This window comes from Trypanosoma cruzi, genomic scaffold (genome assembly GCF_000209065.1).
Source record: "Trypanosoma cruzi strain CL Brener 1047053516729 genomic scaffold, whole genome shotgun sequence".
Classification (NCBI taxonomy): Eukaryota; Euglenozoa; class Kinetoplastea; order Trypanosomatida; family Trypanosomatidae; genus Trypanosoma; species Trypanosoma cruzi.
The window spans coordinates 24,740-46,574 of NW_001849519.1; the positions used below are offsets into that span (position 1 = coordinate 24,740).

A 21,835-nucleotide genomic window follows, 5' to 3' on the forward strand; every position below is an offset into this window, starting at 1 on the left:
CTAAAAAAAAAAATAATAAATAAATAAATAAAAACATGCCACAAGGTTCCTAAACCCGGTATCCTACATTCAATTTGCCCACACACCCGTTCACCCATCTCATACTAATATTCACAGAAAAGTTCCTATAAAAGTTTCCGCTAACCTTCCTCTTACTCCTAAAATAAGTAGAGAAATCCATACGACAAGTCATTACTTGCTTATCCCTTTTTCCCCTGACTTTTTTTTTGTTTGGTCGTTTTCTCTATTTATTGACTAATCCACCCAACGGCGCGCGCCAGACATATTTGGTACCTTCCACCCATCTTGATATTGCCAAAAGTGGTGTGGAGATCCACCTGCATTATTGAAGAAAAAATGTTTTGGTTTTCCTGGTGGAATTTCCTTCATAAAGGGAAGAGGAAAGCCGAAAAAAACGTCGTACACCACACAAGCCACAAAAAGAAAGATGGATGTTCGATAAAACAGCCACTCAAAGGGTATCTGAAAAGGCCATCCAAGAGCATATTTGGTCATGTAAAATCCGCCAGCCATAGGTGCAGTGGAAATCTGCTTGGGGTGCTCACGGTAAGGAAAGGTGCGTTTAGGAACGCCATGTGGATACAGGGCATTCACATCAAATCCACTAAGCCTCATTCTTGAGCGGCAGAGCATTTTGTATCAAGCCTAATAAAATATACACAAACAACAATTTAAAAAAAAAAAAACTAAAAAAAACTAAAAATGGCAGCCAACTTTATTTTCAAAAGAAAAAAATAAAAAAAAAAAAAATGAGAATGCAAAAGAAAGCAAAAAAAAAAGAAAAACATTTTTAAAAAAATAAAGACGTCAAAATTAGACAAACAAAGTCCAATCACAGCAAGTCCAAGATAACTATTTTCGGTCTACATATTGGATCAAATGCACATGTTATATTACATCCCCCTCATCTATATTGTTTGGGAGTCCTGTGATTGTTGCTGCTTCCCCTCCAAGAAGAGACGCCCCCTGATTTCCTTTAGAATATCCTTCTTGAGATTTAGTACCTTTACTATGGATTCCACATCTGAGATCGGCTCGGCCTCTCCATCTGCAACCAGCTGCGGTCTAGCGCTAATAATCTCTAACACAGTTTTAAATTCCTCATCTGCCTTGTTGATTTCATTTTGTAATAGAAAACAGCTTCCTAAATTCAGGGGCAAACACGGATCCCATTTCAGTTTCTTCGATTTGTCTAACATAAGAAACTGAAAGTCCTGAATAGCACCCTGAAGAAGCTCTTCTTCACGTTTCCTACGTGCTGCCATTTCTAATTCCAATTTTACCTCTTCTTCAACTTCCTCTACAGATTTCGGAATGGATTTCTTCCCAGAATTGGCCTCAATATTTTCTTCTGCTCTTCTAACCTCATTACCTGTTTTGCCATCATCTCCCTCCCAACTACTCTCCACCATACGAAAAGCAAGACAACCTCGACGTAAACAAGCTTGCTCATAATCCTCCTTTATCTTCAAAGCAGATGAATAGGCTTTTAATGCCTCTTCCAACAAACCCTGATCTTCGTATGTTCTTCCTAGATTTGCCCAGGCATAATAATTCGCTTCATTGAGACGAATGGACGTTTTAAAATCACTCACGCATTGATTAAACTCCACAGAAAGTAACCGCAACCCAGGTACACGTGTACTTAATGTACAAAGACCTCTAAGATTATATAAGTGATCATTTTCCGGTTCGAGATGAATGACAGCGGTATAATTTTCAAAGGCTAGTGACCATTTCTTTAGAGATGCATAGCTGGCCGCCCGTCCCTCAAGGGCCCTGGCATTTGTAGGGTCTCTCCCCAAACATTGAGTATAGTACTCAATTGCCTTGTCAAATTCCTCCTGTCCACGATAAGAATCCCCCATAAGAAGGTAGGCATCTGCATTTCCATCATAAATTTCTATCGCTGCTTCAAGGGCAGCTATAGCTTTTGCATAGTTCGGTAATGCATTGCGACCAACGGGTTCAAGAAAGGCCTGGCCCTCTTCACATTTACATTGTGATGCCTTTATTTTGGCTTCTAGTAACTTTTTCTCTTTCCGCTCAAGAGCCTTACGGGACTTCTTTGACTTGGCGCGTGGTGGCATTCTCCTGTGGTTTTTTGTCTCTTTAAAAAAATAAAAGATGTATCCGTATAAATTAACAACAATAATAATAATATTAATAATAATAATAAAATAGCACGCAAAAAATTATCTGGAGCAATAAGCCATATATGAGAAAAACAAGTTTTCCAATATGGATAAAAAAATCTATCTTAAATAGCTCATTGCAGTTTAAAAAAAAAAAAGATGTTTTTTTTTTTTTTTTTTTTTTTTTTTTTTTTTTTGTTGTTGTTGTTGTTGTTGTTGTTGTTTATGGGGAAAAGGTTGTGTTCTATAATTTTCCTTTCGTTCACTTACTTGTTTGGAGCAAAATTAATAATAATAATAATAATAATAATAATAATAATAATAATAATAAAAGGGAACAAGAACGCAAAACAAAAAAAAAAAAAAAAAAAAAATTAAATTAATTAAATTTAAATAAATTTAAGTAAATTTAAATAAATAAATAAATAAAATAAAATAAAATAAAATAAAATAAAATAAAATAAAATAAAATAAAATAAAATAAAAATAAAATAAAATAAATAAAATAAAATAAAAATAAAATAAAATAAAAATAAAATAAAATAAAATAAAATAAAGAATGCAACCGTGTCACAGACTATTCCCCTCCACCATCGCTAATATTAGCTTTATGTAGCGCGCATGGCTGCGGATGACCGTCCTTTCGGAATGCAAAGGTTCTCATGGCCCGCAGATACTCTTTTTCACCCTTTGAAAATTTCATTGTAAAATGTGGATCATTCTCCAGCATATCTAAAAAGGTTAAACATACCTCAGGGATCACAATAAGTCCATATTCTTTCGCAACAGCAACTAAGAAATCAATTGCCACCACATTCATTTTTTTCTTAGGTTCATTTTGCATTGAAATAAAAAAAGAGTGCCCATTTCGTGGCAGAAAGTCATCGTCCCATTCAACCGTAAACAAGTCATTAGTAATTTCACCTTTTTCGTAAACAATACCAATATCAAAAAAGCACCCAAGAAATACTCCTCGAGGAACCAATGTATTAGCTATACTATATAGTAAATGACGTATTTTCATCTCCGTTTCAAAAGCATGATGAAATCCGGCAAATACTGTAATTGTATGAAATTGTCTAGGATGAATCTTTGTAATGTGGTACGTCCATAATTCTGTAGAAAAAGCATCGGCACAGATAACGTCGTAACTTGACAAATCTGAAATTTCATCTTGAAAAGAAGAAATAATTTCCATAGTTGATTCCACTACACTGGATTTTAAATCAAACCCAACATAACGATTAGTTTTGTTTTTAATCCATTTGCGTGTAACAGCACCTCCACAGCAAAGCTCCAGCACATCATTAGTAGGTGCTTTGGAATTTATACTGTCAATCAATATTGAAACACAGCGTGTTAAAACTTGAGTTTGAAAAGAAACATTTGGTGGAGGTGGGACCATGTAACCAATTTCCGCATTTGTGTTTGTAGAAGAAAAAATATCCCAACAGTTATCGCAATAAAAGCGTTGACTGTAAGAATCAATTCTTCCCATACTACAGGGACGTCCGCAATACAAACATTCGCCATGGCCCGTTTCTTCCCAACATTTTTGACACCAGTATGTTTGATATCTGGGATTTGTTTTCCCAACATCACTAACAGTCTGACAGCGCCCACACTTAAAAGAATGGGCTTTAAGTAACCACAACATTTCCTCATATGTTAATCCTGGAACATGTACCAAATTTTCCGCAAAATCATACGAATGAGGTCGCTTCCCTTGATTCTCGTTGTAATCCCTAATTATTTCCCACCAATGTGCTCCATCATCACTTCTCCGAAGCAAACAATCAATCACAGAACCACTTTCAAGAAAACGATGCGCAACAACTGAATAATCTGCGTACTCCTCATTGTATGGGACAATCTTGTTATCTTTACCCCTCACATTCAACCACGCACGCTTTATTTCAAAATTTGTATCTGGAACATCCTCCACCTTTCCAACAAAAAATCTGGCTGTTATCGATTCTAAAGGAACCCAAATATATGAAAAAGTTCTTTTGTTTCCGATTGTACTATGTTGAGGAACCAAAACCAAACCCAAAGTTGGTTGTTCCAAGGGTGGATTTTGCAGCACCTGCTCAACCTGATCAAAAGGTGCGTAGGATGTACGAACAATAAGAACACGATCCGGATTTGTATGAGGTTGGCTATCTTGATCATCCAACAACAGTTTTTCAACATGATGCCATCTTTCAGTAAAATTCATTTCTTTTACATCTTTCCCCTCAAAACTCAGAATGTCTTCAACCAAAATAATACATTCGAGGTATCCTCGAAATGAAGAAGTTAACACAGCTTCAAACACAGTATTCTTTATTGGGCCAGAAACCCCGCCAAAACAATGAGGTAATGCAAAAACACTTCCAGTTTTCAGCTCCGCAGCAAAAATATCTCCTTGATTATCTGTAATGAGAAGAATTTTTTCACCGATAATTCTATTTCTCACGTAATATTTTATTTTAGCAAAGCTATCTGCTGCATCCGCAAACACCATGCGTGTAAAAGGGATAGGTTCATAGTCTATGGCCAACCATTTTTCAAAATTTTTACGAGCAAATTCATACTGAATACATGTCATGGGTCTCTTTACGTAAGCTGGGATGTGACCAAAATAAGTTTTACAAATATCTAATGAATGACCATCCTCTAATATTTTTTTAAGAGTTTCATTCAAATAACACACATTACCCTCTCTATTGGATGAATTCAATTGTATACTTTCCTCAATTGTATCATCACTGAAACAAACACCCAAAACACTAGTTGCTGTATCCTCACACAAGTTACCAATAAAATGAACCAAATCCCAAACTGGAATAGGTCGAGTTTCTTGAGAATCTTTACCGTGAATTTGAATGTCAATGTGTACAATATAGGTCCGATCCAATAAAAAGCTATACTCTTTTAAAAAAGATACAAACATTTCCTCAAATTCACCAAGGCATTTGGATGTTTCTGATACATTATAAGGGCTAAAAAAAATAGAAAACGTTTTATCGGGTTTTCCGTCTGACAGTAATTTTTCCTTTGCTATCTCTCCCACTGAAATCACTAAACCCATCGGTATCCTCGAATTACAAATGAATGGCACAATCGCATTCAATTGCACAATTCGAAGAAAAGGAACTGGAAAACTTCTTAAGTAATCCATGATTAATTGTTCAGAAAAATAGTTAAAGGGAGAAAATGAAAGAAAAAAATAATGACGAAAAGTCCCTTTATATCGAATGCCCGATTCAGCTCCACATGAAGAGCCCACATAACCGAAAGATGTGATTCTAAGATCGCCGCGAACAAACTCAAAAAAGTCATCCCATGCGGCTCGAAGTCGAAGAGCAACTTCTGCACGGTATTCTCTTGGCATATCCACATGTATTAAAAATCCTGACGCTTCATTGATCGCATTAATTGAAGTAATGGCACTGGTTAAAGACAAAATAGTGCGTGAGAGAATAATACCTGATAAAGCATTGTTCCTTTTTGTCAAAAATGGAACATTTTCCACAGCATCAAAAAAAGAAGAAAGGAACAATTGAAGAGGTTCCTCACCCAGTCCACCCTGAAAAGAGCTACACAAACATCGTTTTGCCAAAAGTGTGTGTATATTATTGGATATTGAGTTCCCTTGCGACGTTTCACACACGCTATGTATAGGTAAAGTTAAATGATACCTGTAGATTGCATTACCAGGATTAACCAGATGCTCCAGAGCAGACTGCGGTACAAAGGCCTTTGCATTTATGTTTAGCATAACTGATTTTGTGTGTGTGTGTGTGTGTGTATGCGTATGTGTATGTGTGTGTGTGTTTGTTTGGAAGTGTAGAAATCTTCTTCCCTACAAAATTTTTACTTGAAAAAATGCAAAACACATTTCAAAAAATTAAAGGGAAAAAAAAAGTAAAAACGAGAATGAGAAAACAAAAATCATATGAAACGCAAAAGGTAAACAACAACAAAAAAAAAAAAAGAGAGAGAGAGAAAGGGAGAAATCCATTTGAAATAAAATAATAATAAAAGGGCAAAAATTCATTTCATTTCTTTCCAGCAATTTATGACTGAAAATCTCGCCCGCATGTTGATATATTCGCAAATCCCTACAAAAAGAGGGAGCGCACAACAGTGGAAGGCCCAATGCTTTTTTTTGCTATGCCCAACATTCCCCAACCAGAAAGCGATTTGCCCAACACCCTTAAACTAGAAGAGAAAATAAACTCACAAAAAACACGGATGATAAGCGGGGCCCCCGCCAAAACAGTGGCAGCCCCGAGTGTCCTTCAACCGCCCGCCCCCTCAGCGTGGAAAGCAGCAGGGGATAGGTTGGGGTGAAAAAAAAAAAACGCCCCTACTGTCCTCCAAGTTCGTAGTTTAGAAGACAAAAAGCAGCTGACACGCGAAAGAGAAGTTTGGTTGAAGAATAAGCGCCATCATCTCCAAAACCCCGTCTGGCGGAAAACTTGTTTCAAGAGCCAACTGAACACAAAAAAAAAAAAAGATGAAATGAATCTTTTCCCCCTTCTAATTTACGTCGCGGCTGTCAGTGCGCCGTTGGTCTAGTGGCATGATGGTACCCTCCCAAGGTATTGACCCGGGTTCGATTCCCGGACGGCGCACATTTTTTGGTTTTATCAAATAAATTTAAATAAAATTTAAAATTATGTGTTCCCTCCCCAAAAACTGCGGAATTGCGCCGGCGAGATGGTCGAGTGGTCTAAGACGTTGGATTAAGGTTCCAATCCTTCCGAGGGCGTGGGTTCAAACCCCACTCTCGTCAATTTTTTCCCCTTGCTTTTTTTTTATGCATGCTGAATTCAAGCGCGCCAAAACACTAAAAAAAGAAAAAGAATGCACGGCTTCCACGGCGGCGATGACGCGATGCGGCGCCAGCCGCCCACACTCCGCGTAGGACGCGGCGGACCGTGACAGAAGCTCATCCAGGTCACCCCGCAACGCCGTGAGGCGGGCAGGTGTCTCCGCCTGCACGGCCCCGAACCCTTTCGATTGCCCCTGCCGCGGGGCGCAGGGCGTTAAAACGAGCACCGTCGGCCACCATCGACCCTTTTGGAAAACGCTAGCGCTTGAGAAAAGAAAAAGAGACAAGAAGAATGTTTTAGTTTAATTTCACCGCCTGAAACCAACAAAAAATTTTATTTAAAAAAATCCTCCGAGACGTGGGTTTCCCACTGGTCGGCGTCCGTTTAATCGCACCCGCTCACCATTTTAACCTTCCTCCTCTTTAAAAAAGCACGTGGAAAAGGAAAAAAGATTCACTTCTTTTTCTTCGTTTAAGCCTTCGGGAAAAGAGGGGAACCTTGCTCACCCGCAGCATCAGTTATTTGCACCACAAACTTGCCAAAAAAGTTCTGAGCGAGATTGTTTCGCAGTCGCGGCTTCTGCGCCAGCTCCTTCTTCACGGCAGCGAGCAGCAGCGCATCAGCCAACATCAGTTTTTGCAGCACAATGGAGCCACACTGCTGCGTGGCAAGATCGACGAGGCCAGATATAACCGTATTCACAACCCACTCCTTGCCACGTTGGTCCGAATTCAACATCAACGTACACAACACATGCTGTGTCCCCTTTTCACACGCCAGTTCCATAAAATGACGAAGGAGAAGATCGCAGATGTCACGATTTGCATGAATTGCCTTCTCAACAATGAAACGTCCATTCAAATGCCTGGACAATGTCAAAACATGTGGCCGAAGTGCATGACAGAGATTTGTATGCGTCGTCGCTCCCACATTTTCAAAAAGAGATCCGACAACATGAGATGCGTACGTATGCTGACACATACTCAGAAGCTCATCACTCTTGCACAGCTTGCGAGCAATTTCCTCTCCCCCACAAACCTTAATATATTCTTGTAGCGTTAAATTTCCAATGGCATCATACATCAAGGAACTCATGTCTTGATTAATGGCTTTAAGAAGCATCTGTCCCACTTTAGATCCTTTTCTTGTACACCATGGCAGAAGCTTCCGTACAACCAAACTACCATTGGAGTCACAAAGCATATCAGCCACATTATTTCCTGTTATTATTGTCCCCGCAATTTCCTCCACCATGTCTCCCATAGGAGTCAAGTGAGACGAGACGACAAGTGCCACTACCACATGCACACCAATGTAATGTGTCGCCAAAGAAGAAAGATGGGGTCCCAATACTTTCAAAAGCTGTTTAAAATATCTATCCGTCGACGCCTTCTCTGTACGCGGAATAAGGCCAATGATAGCCTGCACAACAAAGTTGGCATCAATGGATGTGCACATCTCAAGAAGCTTGGTCTCACAGGATTTCATGACGACATCCAAGGTCACAGTCGCCTCCCCCTCAGAATTCCACTTCGGCAACGCAGGGGACAAAATATCCTGCAAGAACTTACAACCCCTTTTTGTCTCAAGAAGCATTACAAGATCCATATTCTCCAAGAAGGCGGAAGTGTTGACAGAGCGAGAAATAAGCGCTCGAATAATTGGAGAAGCCACGGGATCCAGTATCAACAGAAGCAGAGTACCGCGGCGGTCGCATTCGTCATGGTTCGTTTTATTCATCCTCTTCTTTTTTGCCACTTTTTTTCCAGCCAAAAGCTCCGTGACACCGAGTGTTTCACCCAACCACGCCAAAGTCTCGTTGGGGAAATGCTCAATGAGATGTTGGATCGTTACAGCCGAGTGACGATTGCGGAGTTGCGCCTGCAGCTGATCCACTGTTTTGGCATGTTGCTGCAACACATGGAGAACTCTTTCTTGTACCTCACGGTCGCCATATTGAACCAGCGAACTCATCACTTTACAAGCGACATAATGTTCATGGAGGGTCTCATTCTCCTCGAACAGTTTGGTCACGGCATCTAGCACCATTGGCTTCTTGTCATTTTTGGAGGTGTCCAGGGCGGCTATCAAGGCACACACCACACGGCCCCCACACTCATCTTGAAGGACATCCTCGAGTAGAGTCATGGGCTCATCTTCATCACTTTCATCCGTCGTGATGGCGGCCTGATGGCCCAATTGCAGAAATGCATCCACAATGGTGCCCAAATTGGATCCATCCATCGTCGTTTCCTCGCGCCGTCGCTTGCGAGAAGCATCGTCTTGGGTTTTTTCCCCACACGCCGAACGCAGCAGCATACAAAGATCCTCAGAAGTGGCGGGAAGCCGACACGCCTGCGTGAACTGTTCCACGAGCATCGCCTTCTTTTCATCGGACAGACGGACCCTGGGCAGAGAATTGCGCTGAATGCGTCTCCCATTGGTATCCTCGCCAATTCGCAACGCCCTGGCAGCAGCAACCTTCCGCTTGCGCTGTTCTCGTGTGTGTTGCACCTGACGCTGGTGTGCACGCTCAAAGTTTGCCTTCTTGCCCATGTGTATCACTTCGCGTTACTCTTACCCACCAGGTATAAATCACCACAAAACAGAGAAGACATAAAGAACGTGTCAAAGGATAAATGCATGAAGAAAAAAAAATTTTTTTTTTTTTTTAAACTCGCATTCCATTTGCACGCCTCAAACGGTGGAATTTAAACACGTATTCTTCACGAACACACACACATATATATATTATACATACATACATGTGCATAAAAATGTTTGTGTACTGCTCACTCTTCTTCGTCATCATCTGTACAAATCACCTCTTTCGCATCCCCCCCATTTATCTATCCAATACCCAAATTAACACCAAACACCCACCAAAATAAAAAAAACACTCAGATTATATATATATATGCATGAATGCTGTGTTTACAACACGCATCGAAAAATTATTTGTAAGTCATGTTAGTGAGATGCGGTGTGCTTCACAAAAACCATCCCTTGCCTCCGCGTATGGCCTTCACTTGACCAAAACGCGGAATGCCGTACTCCGTGAGTGAAGAATACTTAACCGTGGCGTACAAACCAGTCAGTGAACGGCAACCAACTCCCCCAGTGTTTCTTTTCCCACCCATCTTCCTGGAGCCCCCTGTCACTTCCAAGAGGTGATCCAGCAAGGCTCGCTGCTTCGCGACATCCATCTTGGGAAGTGAAACGTTAAACACACGCCCCGTTTCGCTGAGACACTGCAGACCGTAAAAAACTGCCACTTTGCTCTTCTCATTCTTCTTGGACGCGGCCTTCCCAAAAGCGGTCCGAGGGACTGAGATGGCATCACGACCTCCGTGAAGCAATTTCAGAGGAACGCTAACAAGTTTTCGAGCGCGTGGGTTGGCTGACGGTATCTTCAGCAGTGGCTTTAGAATTGCATACTCCCTGTCACAAAACGGAAGCAATTTGACAGCTGTGGTGCTACGGCGAGCATTCTGCTTTGCCCGCCTTACTGCTGCCCCCACGACAGCCTGGTGATTCGCCTCCTCTGCTTCATTCTCATCCGCTACAAAATCCGTCCAATCGTATTCACCAGAACCCATGGAAGCGAGCAATCCGTTCTTGGCATATGTGCGAAGGAGTGGCGGGGCCTCCGCCACCAGAAGCGACCGCTTTGGCCAGCAGGCAGCCTGTTTGTTCACAAACGGGCGTTCCCCCACGGAAATGAGTGGGTCCAAGAGCCCCAGTAAGACACCTCTTTCCTTCTCCTTCAGCTCATACACATTTGACGCACTGCGAATGACGGCACCTTCATACCCGCATGAGAGATATTTCTTGAGATACACCTTTTTTGCATCGTCAAGGGAGTGAAGCAGCGAGTACTTCACAAGCTGCAAATACTCCCCACCGACGTTTGTCACACCCACCGCCATATCGGAAGAGTTGCCGTTTCGTCTTTTCATCTCATGTTTCTTGGAGGTGGTGACACTCACAGCCCTGCCAGGGAACAAAATAGAAGAGGCGCGGGCGCGATGCAAGACGCACATTAGAAAATGCATCGCCTTCAATCGCTGTGAAAAGACTGAATAATTTGGAATGACACGCAGCATTTCTAAATCACGAACGCCATTGGCCTTCATCACCTCTCGGAGAAGCGACACGCGCTCCTTCTCAATCCGCGAAAGGCCTCGCCCACTGCTCTCCTCAGACAAATTTGTCTTGTCCGATGGCTGAAAGGAAACAATGTCAAACACACACAAACGGGGGAGTGACGCAACATAACTGAGCACCTCCTCCTCAGAGGAACAGGCCGATTTAGGCCCGCGCAAACGATGCACCAGAGCTGAAACAGAGAAAAACCCGGTTCTAGCCCCATCGTCACCCGTTGATCGTGCATGAGGCTCTTTATGAACGTATAGCTCTCCATCCAAGACCAGCCGTGGGTCTCCGCAGAGCCATCGCAAGAGACGGAGTTCTTCTTCAATCCAAAACATGCCATGAACAGGTCGCCCAAAGCGAGAAAAACACGTTGATTTGAGGGATTCGGCATGTTCACTCACGTACGACAGGATGCGCACTCCGTCATGCTTCGGTGAGATGAAGTATGGTGGACCATCTGACACAAATGAATGCGATGTTGAATCTGTGGCAGTAGAAGAAGCTGCAGAGCGTTCTATGGTATCAAAGGTGGATAAAGCCATTGGTACAAAAGGTAGACTACGCAGAATGCGATGAAGCTTCATCATCCTTGAATGGTTAACTCTCTCTCTCTATGTATATATATATATGTATATATGTTTGCTTGTGTATATAGGTCTATATGTCTATGTGCCAGTATTTTATTATTTATGTATGTGCCTTTGTCTCTACGCGTTCAGCCAAACCAAATGCAAAAAAAGAAAAAAAAGAAAAAAAAACGTATTTGTGAAGGGAAAATTGTTGTTTATTTAACGTCGCCACAAAAATTTTGTCACGCCTCCTCGCTATAGGGCCATAGAACACCACAAGTCACCCTCCATGGTATGGGCTCACCCATTCACATACCGCTCTCCCTGACACCACCCCAGTCAGCGTATTTCAACCGAAGAAACGCAAGTTCAGTACTAACGCGTGCTAGCTGCCGTTCTCGATCTCGATCTCGCTTTTTCAGAGAACGCAAAAGCTCCTCATGCTCTTTTACTATGTATTCTTGCCGCCTTTCCTTCTCCAGGAGAGTCGTCTGGAGGCGGTCCAGCACCTCGGCTCGTTCTTCCAAACGAATTGCCTCTTCATTCAGACTTTGACGTTCCATACGCCACCGCTCCTCTTCTTTCTGCCGTTGCGCGGCAAACAACCCGCGTTCATCTTCCACCGCCCTGCGTGCGGTCTGAAGATCGTGCATCTCCGCACACCTCTCACACGGTGATCGAGGCATTAAAGCAGAGACGGTTTGCCCGCATCTTTTGTTAGGCCCTCCAGGCAAAAAGGTTTGGGCGATGCTTCCCAGAGAACAGGAACCACACTGCGGCGGCATATCCCACTGCAGCAAAACCGCTGCCGCATGAACAAAGACCTCAGCATGAAATTCTATATACTGCAGAAAAAGACTTACGGTATCGTGCGTAAACGTCTCCTTCAAATGCATGAACGCAGTCGAAACTGCACGCTCACCAGAAAAAGGGGAAGCATCCGTATTTCCGTTACACAGTAACTTCTTCATGCTTGTATGGCTGGGCATGTAAATGCACCGTGGACCTCTAGCAGTGTCAATAATCCAACAGAATCCCTCTATGAATCCAAGGCAATGCGCCCCACGGACCGCCTCAACCAGAACAGATTTGCCTCTGTCAGCGAGGACATTTGATGGAGACTGAATTAAACGTTCACCGCGAGGCACGGTAAAGGCATGTAGCAGCCAATAACGCTCCGGATTCCACGCTAGAATCAAACCGGAAGTATCACAGGAAAAAAGTATGCCGGAGGCCGCACTTAGTGCAACAACTGGTTCCTTGTGCCCAACAAGCAACCGAAGCGAGTTGACCTGAAGAGAGTCATCTTCCCTTCCCAGAGACTCTGCCAACCCCGCTCTCACTTCTTCCTCTTCTTCCCTCACCCCAAAAAGGGTGTGATCGTCCATCATCTCCCCATTCTCCGCATCCCTACAATTAATGCGGCAGCCAAAATGCACGGGGTTGTTGACATCCCACACATGAATAAAACAATCTTCCCCAGCACTCCAAAGAAGACCTCCTCCACCGCACCATTTTCCAACATAAAGGCAACTAAGTACACCCCCCAAGTGACCCTTGAGAGCAAATGGTTCCTGCTCAACTCTTTTGTTACCAAGAGGCCAAACATGCACCATCGCAGAAGCTGAGCCCACCGAGACAAGGTAATCGTCACACACAAGGACCATTTGCGCCAATTCCCCTGTGTGTTGGCCAACCTTCCCGGCAAACTCAAATGAATCCCCCATCGACCATGAAAAAATGGTGCCGTCGGCAGATCCACTGTAAACAAAATTATTACCATCTGCAGCAAAGCAGGTGACGGAAGCAGGGTGATCCGCGCCACAGAGGGTACCGTCCCAAAAAAATAACTCGCCATGTATCCACCCCTCCTTGGCAGGGAGTCTAAAAACCGTGACGACGCCCTTTTCGTCGCCGCACCACAACAAAGAGCGCCCAGGGATTAAAAGTAATGCGGTCACTGACGCCATCTTTCTTTGCCCCGCAGTTGCTATAGTTCTTCCATTCCAAAACTGAAATGCCTTTACATTCCCCTTCTTATTTCCATAAAAAGGTATTACGTCCTGCAGTTGCCCATAAGGCCCAGGTGAAATGCTCCCATCCGTTACACATGTCACGGGTAAATCGCCGCATTCCTCAAACGAGTGTAACAACAAACAATGCGTAGGACTCTGAGGCCCACGGTGCCTGTCCTTTTGACCAAGGCCATTCTTTACCCTTTGTGGAGAGCATGAACGGGACATTTCCCAATTACCTCATTACAATATCAAAGTAAGCAAAGTGGGTAGAGGTGGGAAAATTAAAAGAGAGAATCATTAGTACTTGTCTTTCACATCTACATCTCAGGTGCAAACGGGTGCATTTAAATAATAAATGGGGAAAAAGCTCAAAATGATTAAGAAAACGACAATACAGAACAGAACCATACAACAATGCATTCATCTACAAGACAAACACATACACCCAAGCAGAAGTGAAAAGAGAGAAGAACAAAAAATAATAGCAATAATTAAATAATGATCCTTTTCCTCTCCCTCGCCGCATTACACACGCGCAAACACTCACCAATTTGGAATTGAACGTTCAGTTGCGGCAACATCCAAACCTACCAGGGCGGAGGCGAATAGTATGCGAATCCTCCAAATGAAACACTGCGTTTACGCCCCTTATCACCTGCATTTGTGTCTCTCAAACCGCTCCTCTCCTTCGCATTGATATTGTTTGCACCACCTTCAGTTTGTGGAGAAATTAAATGATGACAAAAAATATTATTATTATTGTTATTGGTATTATCATTAGAAGCGGCTGCATCAGCCGTAGAGGGACTGCTACACCGCGGCTGCCGTAATTCAGGTTTGAGAACCAAAGACATAAACAATCTTGCCAGTGAACGAGCTCCGCGGCGAAGCTCAGCCCTTGCTTCAAGTGAAGATACTTCTCCTGAAAGCTCCTCCACGTGGGAATGCTGAGAATCATCTCCTGATGCTTCTGTTCTCACATTACCACTACTTTTGTTCCAGGGCCCTATCAACGGCCCCATCAATAAAGATTTTGATTGAACCGCACCGCCACCTTCCACATGGTGCTTCATGTCCGTTGAAGCAGAAGGTATTTCTCCTTGCTGCAGCGGAGAAGAGCCGGCACAAAGAAGTTGAAGCTTCTGGTTCCTCTCCAATAGGATGGTGTTCATCCGCTCCTGATACTCATTTTTGGATTGCAACTGCTGAATGTGAAGTTTTAACTCTTCGTTCTCCATCTTATAAAACAAACACGTTCTCTGGCACTCATCGAGTTCAAACTGAAGATGCTCCAGGGAAGGAGTCATGTGTTGTGCATGTATGTTGGGAGCCGAGATATTCACATCGGAGAGTGCCTGCTGTCGTTTGGGTCCTTGCATGTGAGTTACGTCTCTGGAATCATAAAAAGTGCTGTGCTGATCCGTATCCGAGAAAGAAGAAACTTCTCTGTGCAAGTGAAAAGACGGTGCACCTGCCTTGACGTCATTTACTGCAATGAAAGACGTCATATTATCCTCTGAAGGCGGTTGCTTCCGTTTTTCATTTTCATCTTTCGTATGCAACGATACATGGGAAGACGACGTCGCGGAAAGAGAAGAGCTTCCACGAGTTGAGGCACCCTTGCTCGTTCTCACCGTACTGTCGGGTGAGAAACAAGAGATATTTATCGTGTCTCGCACGGTGGCGGTGTTAACTGACGCGGTGTGACTAAAAGAAGACGCAGCAGAAGTGTGGTTCATCCAAGATTCGGATGGTAAATCCACAAATTGCAGAGTCGGTGGCAAAATGGCATAAACTGCAGCAGCACTTCGTTTGCTGCTTGTTACTGGATTCTCCGCCAGTGTCACTGCCTTGAGCGAGTGAAGAGATTTGATCATTGCTATCCCCTCCAAATTTTGAATGAGGTTTTGCCGAACCTGCAGTTCTTCCAGTAAAGTGCATCCCTCAAGGCCTTCGAGTGACGCAATTCGATTACTGGATGCGTCTATAATGCGTACGGATGCTGGGATGCCCTCTAGGCTTGTAATTTTATTATGTGAAACCACCAATACTTCCAAATGAAGAAGCGGTGACAGGCCCTCTACGTCCGTCAATGCGTTGAACGATGCATTCAACTGCCTTAGTGGCGGTGGAAGTCCCCGCAAGGACGTGACGTTGTTGTTTGATACATCCAACGACCCTAATGTGGAAAGACAGCGCAATCCGTAAAGGGAAGAGATGCTGTTGTAAGAGATATCTAACCGAGTAATGGAGATGAGAAGCTCCCGGTCATCGTCTGTGGAAAAGGCGGCGGAATCAAAGTCAATGAGATTTCTTCGCGAGAGGTCGATCCGCATGCGTGTCTCTTTCTCTTGCTGCAAATGCGGTCCTCTTTTCTGTACGCGTCGCGTCGTCTTGCGGGGTTCACCTCAGCCGGTCACGGCCATGCGAATTGAGCCACCACCCCCGGCGTTTTGTTTTTTTTGTTTTTGTTTCTGGACCGCGTTGCCGCTGCCCGCCCACCACCACTGCGCACGCGAAATGAAGGCCCCACGGAGACAAAAAAAAAAAAAAAAAGGAAATAAAGGAAAAAACAAAGGCTCCCCCTTCCGCACACAGCCACACACACATGAGAAATAAAAGCCACAGGGAAAGGCAAAAAAAGGAAAAAGAAGAAAAAAAGATGAAAGTCGCAGAAGCACCCGCAGCAACAGACACATGGACATATTATTGTTGACAGTACAAAAATAAGAGAGTAACGAGATGATACAAAACAAAATTATGTGAGTAAAACGACAACACTGAGGGATGGGCAACAAAGCAGTGGACTAATGGAAGATCCTCCTTATTTTTCGTTTTATATTGTCGCCCTCCCGAAGTCCGGTATAAAGTTTGCTTTTTGTTTGCTTTTTTTTTTTTTCTTGCCCCTATGACTACCGTGAGGTCGCCAACGCTCCGTCTTCGTCCTCCTCCTCGTCGTCAATATCTTCGTTCTCATCCCATTTCCCTCCCTCCTTATCCACCACAGCATTCGATGGCCCACTCCTGCCTGTGAACTCCGCACCAGGCAGCTCCACTAGGTGTACCATCGCCATGCTTACAACATTACCCGTTTCGGCAGGCAATACAACATTAAAGTACTGTGGAAATGCCTGCACAAGGTAAAATACACCACCGTAACGCTTCCGCACAGCCTCCTGCGCTCCACGCGGGATGTGAAGAATAATAGTTGAGCATGCCTTTGGTCCACGCTGCTGAAGAAATTCGGCTACCAACCGAACAAGGTCTTCCTCTGAGAATTCTTGCCGAATGACGCCACGCGGTAATGGCAGACCCGGCTGGCAAATACACCACTGCCCCGCCACCTGATATTCAAAATGTTGGAAGTATTGCGGGTAGTTGTTGAAGAAATTCCAAAATCTACGCGGCAGGTAATTCAGCAATTCCTCCGGCACGTTTTTCTTGAGAAACGTTTTGAGTGGCACATGGCCTTTCTTGGGAAGATAACGATGAAGCTCCCGCGCGAGGTTGTCGGGGTCGTGAAAGGGGTTCGATGGATCATTCCGGAAGGCAATGCGGCGTCGGAGGGAGCGAATCTTCTTTTTGTTCCGTTCACTGATGGCAATAGCCAGCTGTTCCTCCAGGGACAACTGATCCTTGTCAATACGATCCTTAAATCTACGCCGCATAACCACAGAGCCATCTGCAGAGAGAGAAAAGACGGCGGCATGAAACCGAAAAAATTGCAGAAGCGTGCCGTAAAATATTTTCACCTCCTCCTGAACCGAGACAGGGATGGACTCTTCAATGTGGCGAATATCCACCTGTCCGTCCTGTGGAACCAGACGAAGGATGCAGTTACAACTCTTTGGGGTCGGTGTCGTCTCACACTCAAGGCCATCGTAACCCGGTGGACGCAGAAGCACCGAGCCCCCGTCACGGTCAACGGCAAAAGCAAAAACGTGTTGCATTTGGGCAAAATAAATAATGGAAGCAGGCCCCTTAAATGGCAACTTCTCTACCGCCGCATGTCCTGCACGATCTAACAGAATCCGAAGTGGCATCCAACGCCCCGTAATGCCTCCAAAGGAGTCAATAAATGGCTTTAGTACGAGGGGATCAGGCCTATATCGTTCAAAACGCTCTTCGGCCACTTCACAACCGTCCAATGGAAACTTCGCATAACCACCATAAAGCCGAATATATTTTCGCCCAGCCACTGTGACTACTTCTGAGGCACGATGCTGAAAATATCTTTCAATGTGCTCCTCCGTGTATCCAGGCATCTCCTTCAGAACTTCTCCCAGCGGCACAAAGAATGGTGGAATGTACGAAACAAAACTACTAAGTGAGAGAATCGCCCCATTCCCCATCATTGTTGGAGAAGGCAACGTTGATGCGGTTACATCGAAGTCCGGGGGTGGGGGAGGATAATCTCGAAGCCCAACATCATAATAGAAATCCACAGGCGGTATATCACTGGAAGTATCCACCGTTACCCTTTCCGTGGGTCGCATAAAAACCCCAGCTGCTTGTTCTGAACTGGCACCGCTGCCACTGGAACCACAAACACCCGCACCCTCCTTATCACCACTGCAGGGAGTAGTATTAGAAGTCTGATCTGTTGTCTCTCTTGACGGTACATCAATCTCTTTTGGTGGAATCCCCTTGCAAAACATGAGACCCGTTTGATTCAAATGCACACCAAGCCCAGTAGCTTTCGATAATGCCGCTGCGAGTGTTTTATGCGGTCGGACATGGCGTCTGCGGCTATCGAGAGAGAGATCGTTGTAGAGCGTTCCAACCGGGATCCACTTCTCAGCGGGAACACGCTCCAGAAGTTCTTTTAGTTCTTCAATGAGGTCTGGGTGAACAGAACTGTCTGAGGAAGCGTTAGTAAGCGTACTGCAATTCCTCCAAAAAGAGGAATAAAGAATATCTGTGGTGACACTTACGCCACTCCCTCTAACGCACCGCATAAAGGGGTAACGAAGCATCCACAATAAAGCTAAAAGGAAAAAAAAAAAAAATTTGTGTGCAAAATTTTAAAAAAATAATATTAAAGAGCAATTCCTTCTTTCTTCTTGTGCGTAATTTGCCCTCCAGCTGCTGCTGCGGACTAAAAAAGGTGCTGCCACCCATGAAATAAATGAAAAAATAATAAAAGAATATGCACCGCGTTAAAGACAAAATAATTCCCTCCTGGCATCAAAGAAGAGAATACGCAGAGAGCGAGAAAGTCACCAACCCAAACACACAGACACACACATGCACCAGTATATATATTATACACGTGTGGGCCGATGCACGTGGTGCCTTTTCTTCTTCCGTGTCACTCTTCCATTTTACTTTTCTCCCGCCAAGCTTCTTCAAATCAATAAAACGCTGTGAAGCAACGGTGCTTCTCGGGTCATCTCTCGCTTACCCACGAGGTGTGGAGCTGGATTCCGCAGAAGTTACTAGAGAAATCTTCAAGAGATAAACGGAATGACGTGCACCACAAGCTGCATCGTGAATGGCCTCCACCCTCCAAAGTCCCTCCCCGGCCAACGACGCAGGACTTCTCACGGCGTCACCGGCTCGAAGAACGACAGTGGGATCCAACACGACATCCTCCACACATCCAGCTCCAAGTTGCCCGTGCATATTATCGCCAAATCCAACAACAAGGGTATCCTCTAGCAGGATAAGATAATGCTCCCTCCCAGTGATGGCTCGGACGCAAAGGTTTTTTGCCTCTTGAGGGAGCGGCAACGGGGTCCAAGACTTCACAAATGAATCCTCTTCGCCCAACCCAAGCACGCCGCTCCCTATCACCTCTACCGCGGCGTGGGAGGTGGAGGCCGAAGTGGAGTAGCGGAACAGTGATTCATTGCCTGCGTGCAGAGAAACTTCTTCTCTCTCTTCTTCACGCGGAATAGAGGAGGCGTCATCCTCCAAAACATTGAGGTAGTAGCAGCCCCAGTGAAAGGTTCGCTTGCGACCGACACCACCGGACCGTGACTCCACAGAATTATCGCGTAGAACCACTGCGGAATGCAAGTGCATTGCATGAAGGCTCACAATTTCACAAGTGGGCTTATCCGATGGTGCCTCAATTGGATCAAGTAGAATGGGGAGACGCACCGGTTGGAAGCACCAAGAGGAAAAGACGGCTCGACGAGGTTTCAATGGCTTCCAACTCTTCTCAAGGGAGATACGCATAGCGGCGTCAGAATCCTTTTCTTCCTGCTGCCGCCGTAACCCATGGCACAGTGCGGATTGCATAGCCTTTGTTTTAGCCTCTAGTACAGACCACATGTCTCCGTCGTAGCCGAGTTCACCAAAATCCCCCTTCCCCGCCGCCGCGATAAGAAGCTGGTAGTGCTGTTGCTGCGTCTCGTCTTGAATTTCTTTCACCACAAATACATCACGGAACGCAAGAAGCGTATGGTGCGTACCGCAGCTCATATGTGTCAGCTGACCCCGTTGAATAAGACGGCACCCGCCACTTTCTTCATCCTCCCTGACGCTGCTGTTGTTGGCCTGCGCAGCCGTCAGCAACATCGTAAATGAGAAGTGATCCTCCTCACCTGGTAAACCAAGCTGCCCATCAGTATTTTTTCCACACACAAAAAGCCCATTTGTGGTCCATGCAAAAGTGTGGTAGGCACCACATTGAATGTCTATAACGGTCATTTCATTAAAAAAGGGAATGCGGGTGGGAAGCGGCACACACGCCGCAGAGTGGCTCCCCAAACCAAGCTGGCCATTTTCGTTTAGACCCCACCCATACACGCCCGTCGTGGTGATGACAAAATTGTGATATCCACCGACACGCACTGCGCGGATACCGCCTATTAATTCTTCAGTGCCATTTCCCTCGCTCCCATTGCTATTTTTCTTGTGAAGTGCGCTCTCCAAAAAAAAAGGGAGGAGTGTAATGCGACTTTGTGATTCACATTCCCCTAAGCCAAGGCGACCGTCATTGCCACAGCCACATACTGCAATGGCCACGCGTGAGGACGGGTCGCGCGCAGGATGGTCATGATGATTGCGCGACGTCTCTTCCATCGGTCGGTCCTGATGTTAAAAAATACAATGAAAGAAACAATTTTAAAAAAGGGAGAAAATAATCTCAAAGAAGTTAAATAACAGGGAAACCCCCAAAATAAACCACACCCCCTTCTGACGCTGAAATTCAATAAGGTACCATCTGAGAGAAATATGCAGGCACACAAGACACGCACACACCCTCCCATAGGGCCTATTAAATTCTAAAAAATGACAAAAAAAAAAAGACATAAGCTTTAAAATACTTTTAACAGCTCATGATGTCTTCAATACGAGGCTGCAGGTGAACCTGCCTGCGACAAGTGCGCCCAAAACTCCATTTCACACCACTCTTCTCGTTAGCACGCGTAACAACTAGTGGAGGTTGTCCAACAATGTAGGCTGTCGATGGGTCTGCTGCGTCAATGGACCTCGGCGCCTCGTGTAACGCAACAACGACAAAACAACATGCAAGAGGCATTCATCCAAGAGCATAGCAAATACCAGCAAAAGTGCAAAAGTTCCAGAACAAAAACAGGAGTAGTACCGATGATCCTTTAGTTTCCGATGACATCCTTTAAGTGAAGATCTCCTTCTGTGGTCCATAAAAAACACATACCGCAGCCCCATTACCGGCACTGGTGCCAACACACATCCCCTCGCCACTTATCCAAATGCAAAATTTCAGTGATATTCATAAGAAAACAAGACTGAAGGTCCACAGCAGACATGCATGTGTATAAGGAGTTTCTTATTCTCCGCACCAGTTCCCCAAAGTTATCACAAGCACACACACACACACTCTCTCTCTCTCTCTTTCTAAAAGAAGCGCCGACGGTGCTCTACCGGAACGACATCCTTTTTGAGGCTGTGATTCCACCACCTCACATGCGTTCTCTCCCTATCCTCTTCTTCCCACTCTCATGAGCGCAATGAAAAAAAAAAAAAATAGCAAAAAGCACTACAAAAGCAACGCAAAGACAGGCCCAAAACAGTGGTGCACATAAATACAGAGTGGAAATAAAGAGAGGGAGAAAGTGGCTACTACACCAGAAACCATTCTTTTTGCTCTTCTTTTTATCGGCATCCCTTTTTTTTTTTTT

General features: G+C 44.5%; 9 protein-coding genes and 2 non-coding genes across 11 annotated transcripts, besides 21 other annotated features; 2 read left to right on the forward strand and 9 right to left on the reverse strand.

The window, feature by feature from the left end:
- Positions 1–21,835: part of a sequence feature (heterozygous, Esmeraldo-like haplotype) that runs on past the window's edge.
- Positions 2–34: a sequence feature (AT_rich).
- On the reverse strand, positions 256–654 carry Tc00.1047053506773.104 (hypothetical protein, conserved; the record flags this gene model as incomplete). Its single annotated transcript, XM_811522.1, has 1 exon — positions 256–654. One exon carries the CDS (start codon positions 652–654, stop codon positions 256–258), a length of 399 nt encoding a protein of 132 aa, XP_816615.1.
- Positions 690–725: a sequence feature (AT_rich).
- Positions 745–806: a sequence feature (A-rich).
- On the reverse strand, positions 930–2,111 carry Tc00.1047053506773.110 (hypothetical protein, conserved; the record flags this gene model as incomplete). Its single annotated transcript, XM_811513.1, has 1 exon — positions 930–2,111. One exon carries the CDS (start codon positions 2,109–2,111, stop codon positions 930–932), a length of 1,182 nt encoding a protein of 393 aa, XP_816606.1.
- Positions 2,165–2,200: a microsatellite.
- Positions 2,319–2,353: a microsatellite.
- Positions 2,352–2,380: a microsatellite.
- Positions 2,443–2,487: a microsatellite.
- Positions 2,504–2,530: a microsatellite.
- Positions 2,548–2,713: a microsatellite.
- Tc00.1047053506773.120 (hypothetical protein, conserved) lies at positions 2,734–5,919 on the reverse strand (the record flags this gene model as incomplete). The annotated part of the gene is made up of 1 exon (XM_811514.1): positions 2,734–5,919. The coding sequence occupies one exon, from the start codon at positions 5,917–5,919 to the stop codon at positions 2,734–2,736; it is 3,186 nt and encodes a 1,061-aa protein (XP_816607.1).
- Positions 5,929–5,979: a microsatellite.
- Positions 6,043–6,157: a sequence feature (A-rich).
- Positions 6,708–6,778, forward strand: Tc00.1047053506773.123. The gene has a single exon. It is a non-coding gene; the product is annotated as a tRNA-Gly (tRNA).
- Positions 6,796–6,824: a sequence feature (AT_rich).
- On the forward strand, positions 6,858–6,939 carry Tc00.1047053506773.126. The gene has a single exon. It is a non-coding gene; the product is annotated as a tRNA-Leu (tRNA).
- Positions 7,305–7,326: a sequence feature (AT_rich).
- On the reverse strand, positions 7,451–9,535 carry Tc00.1047053506773.130 (pumilio-repeat, RNA-binding protein, putative; the record flags this gene model as incomplete). The annotated part of the gene is made up of 1 exon (XM_811515.1): positions 7,451–9,535. One exon carries the CDS (start codon positions 9,533–9,535, stop codon positions 7,451–7,453), a length of 2,085 nt encoding a protein of 694 aa, XP_816608.1.
- Positions 9,629–9,655: a sequence feature (AT_rich).
- Positions 9,712–9,746: a microsatellite.
- Positions 9,970–11,721, reverse strand: Tc00.1047053506773.140 (DNA ligase, putative; the record flags this gene model as incomplete). The annotated part of the gene is made up of 1 exon (XM_811516.1): positions 9,970–11,721. The coding sequence occupies one exon, from the start codon at positions 11,719–11,721 to the stop codon at positions 9,970–9,972; it is 1,752 nt and encodes a 583-aa protein (XP_816609.1).
- Positions 11,747–11,771: a microsatellite.
- Positions 11,867–11,892: a microsatellite.
- Tc00.1047053506773.150 (uncharacterized protein) lies at positions 12,012–13,946 on the reverse strand (the record flags this gene model as incomplete). The annotated part of the gene is made up of 1 exon (XM_811517.1): positions 12,012–13,946. One exon carries the CDS (start codon positions 13,944–13,946, stop codon positions 12,012–12,014), a length of 1,935 nt encoding a protein of 644 aa, XP_816610.1.
- On the reverse strand, positions 14,309–16,057 carry Tc00.1047053506773.160 (hypothetical protein, conserved; the record flags this gene model as incomplete). The annotated part of the gene is made up of 1 exon (XM_811518.1): positions 14,309–16,057. One exon carries the CDS (start codon positions 16,055–16,057, stop codon positions 14,309–14,311), a length of 1,749 nt encoding a protein of 582 aa, XP_816611.1.
- Positions 14,470–14,501: a microsatellite.
- Positions 16,261–16,298: a sequence feature (A-rich).
- On the reverse strand, positions 16,634–18,697 carry Tc00.1047053506773.170 (hypothetical protein, conserved; the record flags this gene model as incomplete). The annotated part of the gene is made up of 1 exon (XM_811519.1): positions 16,634–18,697. The coding sequence occupies one exon, from the start codon at positions 18,695–18,697 to the stop codon at positions 16,634–16,636; it is 2,064 nt and encodes a 687-aa protein (XP_816612.1).
- Positions 18,740–18,764: a sequence feature (AT_rich).
- On the reverse strand, positions 19,122–20,753 carry Tc00.1047053506773.180 (chromatin binding protein, putative; the record flags this gene model as incomplete). Its single annotated transcript, XM_811520.1, has 1 exon — positions 19,122–20,753. One exon carries the CDS (start codon positions 20,751–20,753, stop codon positions 19,122–19,124), a length of 1,632 nt encoding a protein of 543 aa, XP_816613.1.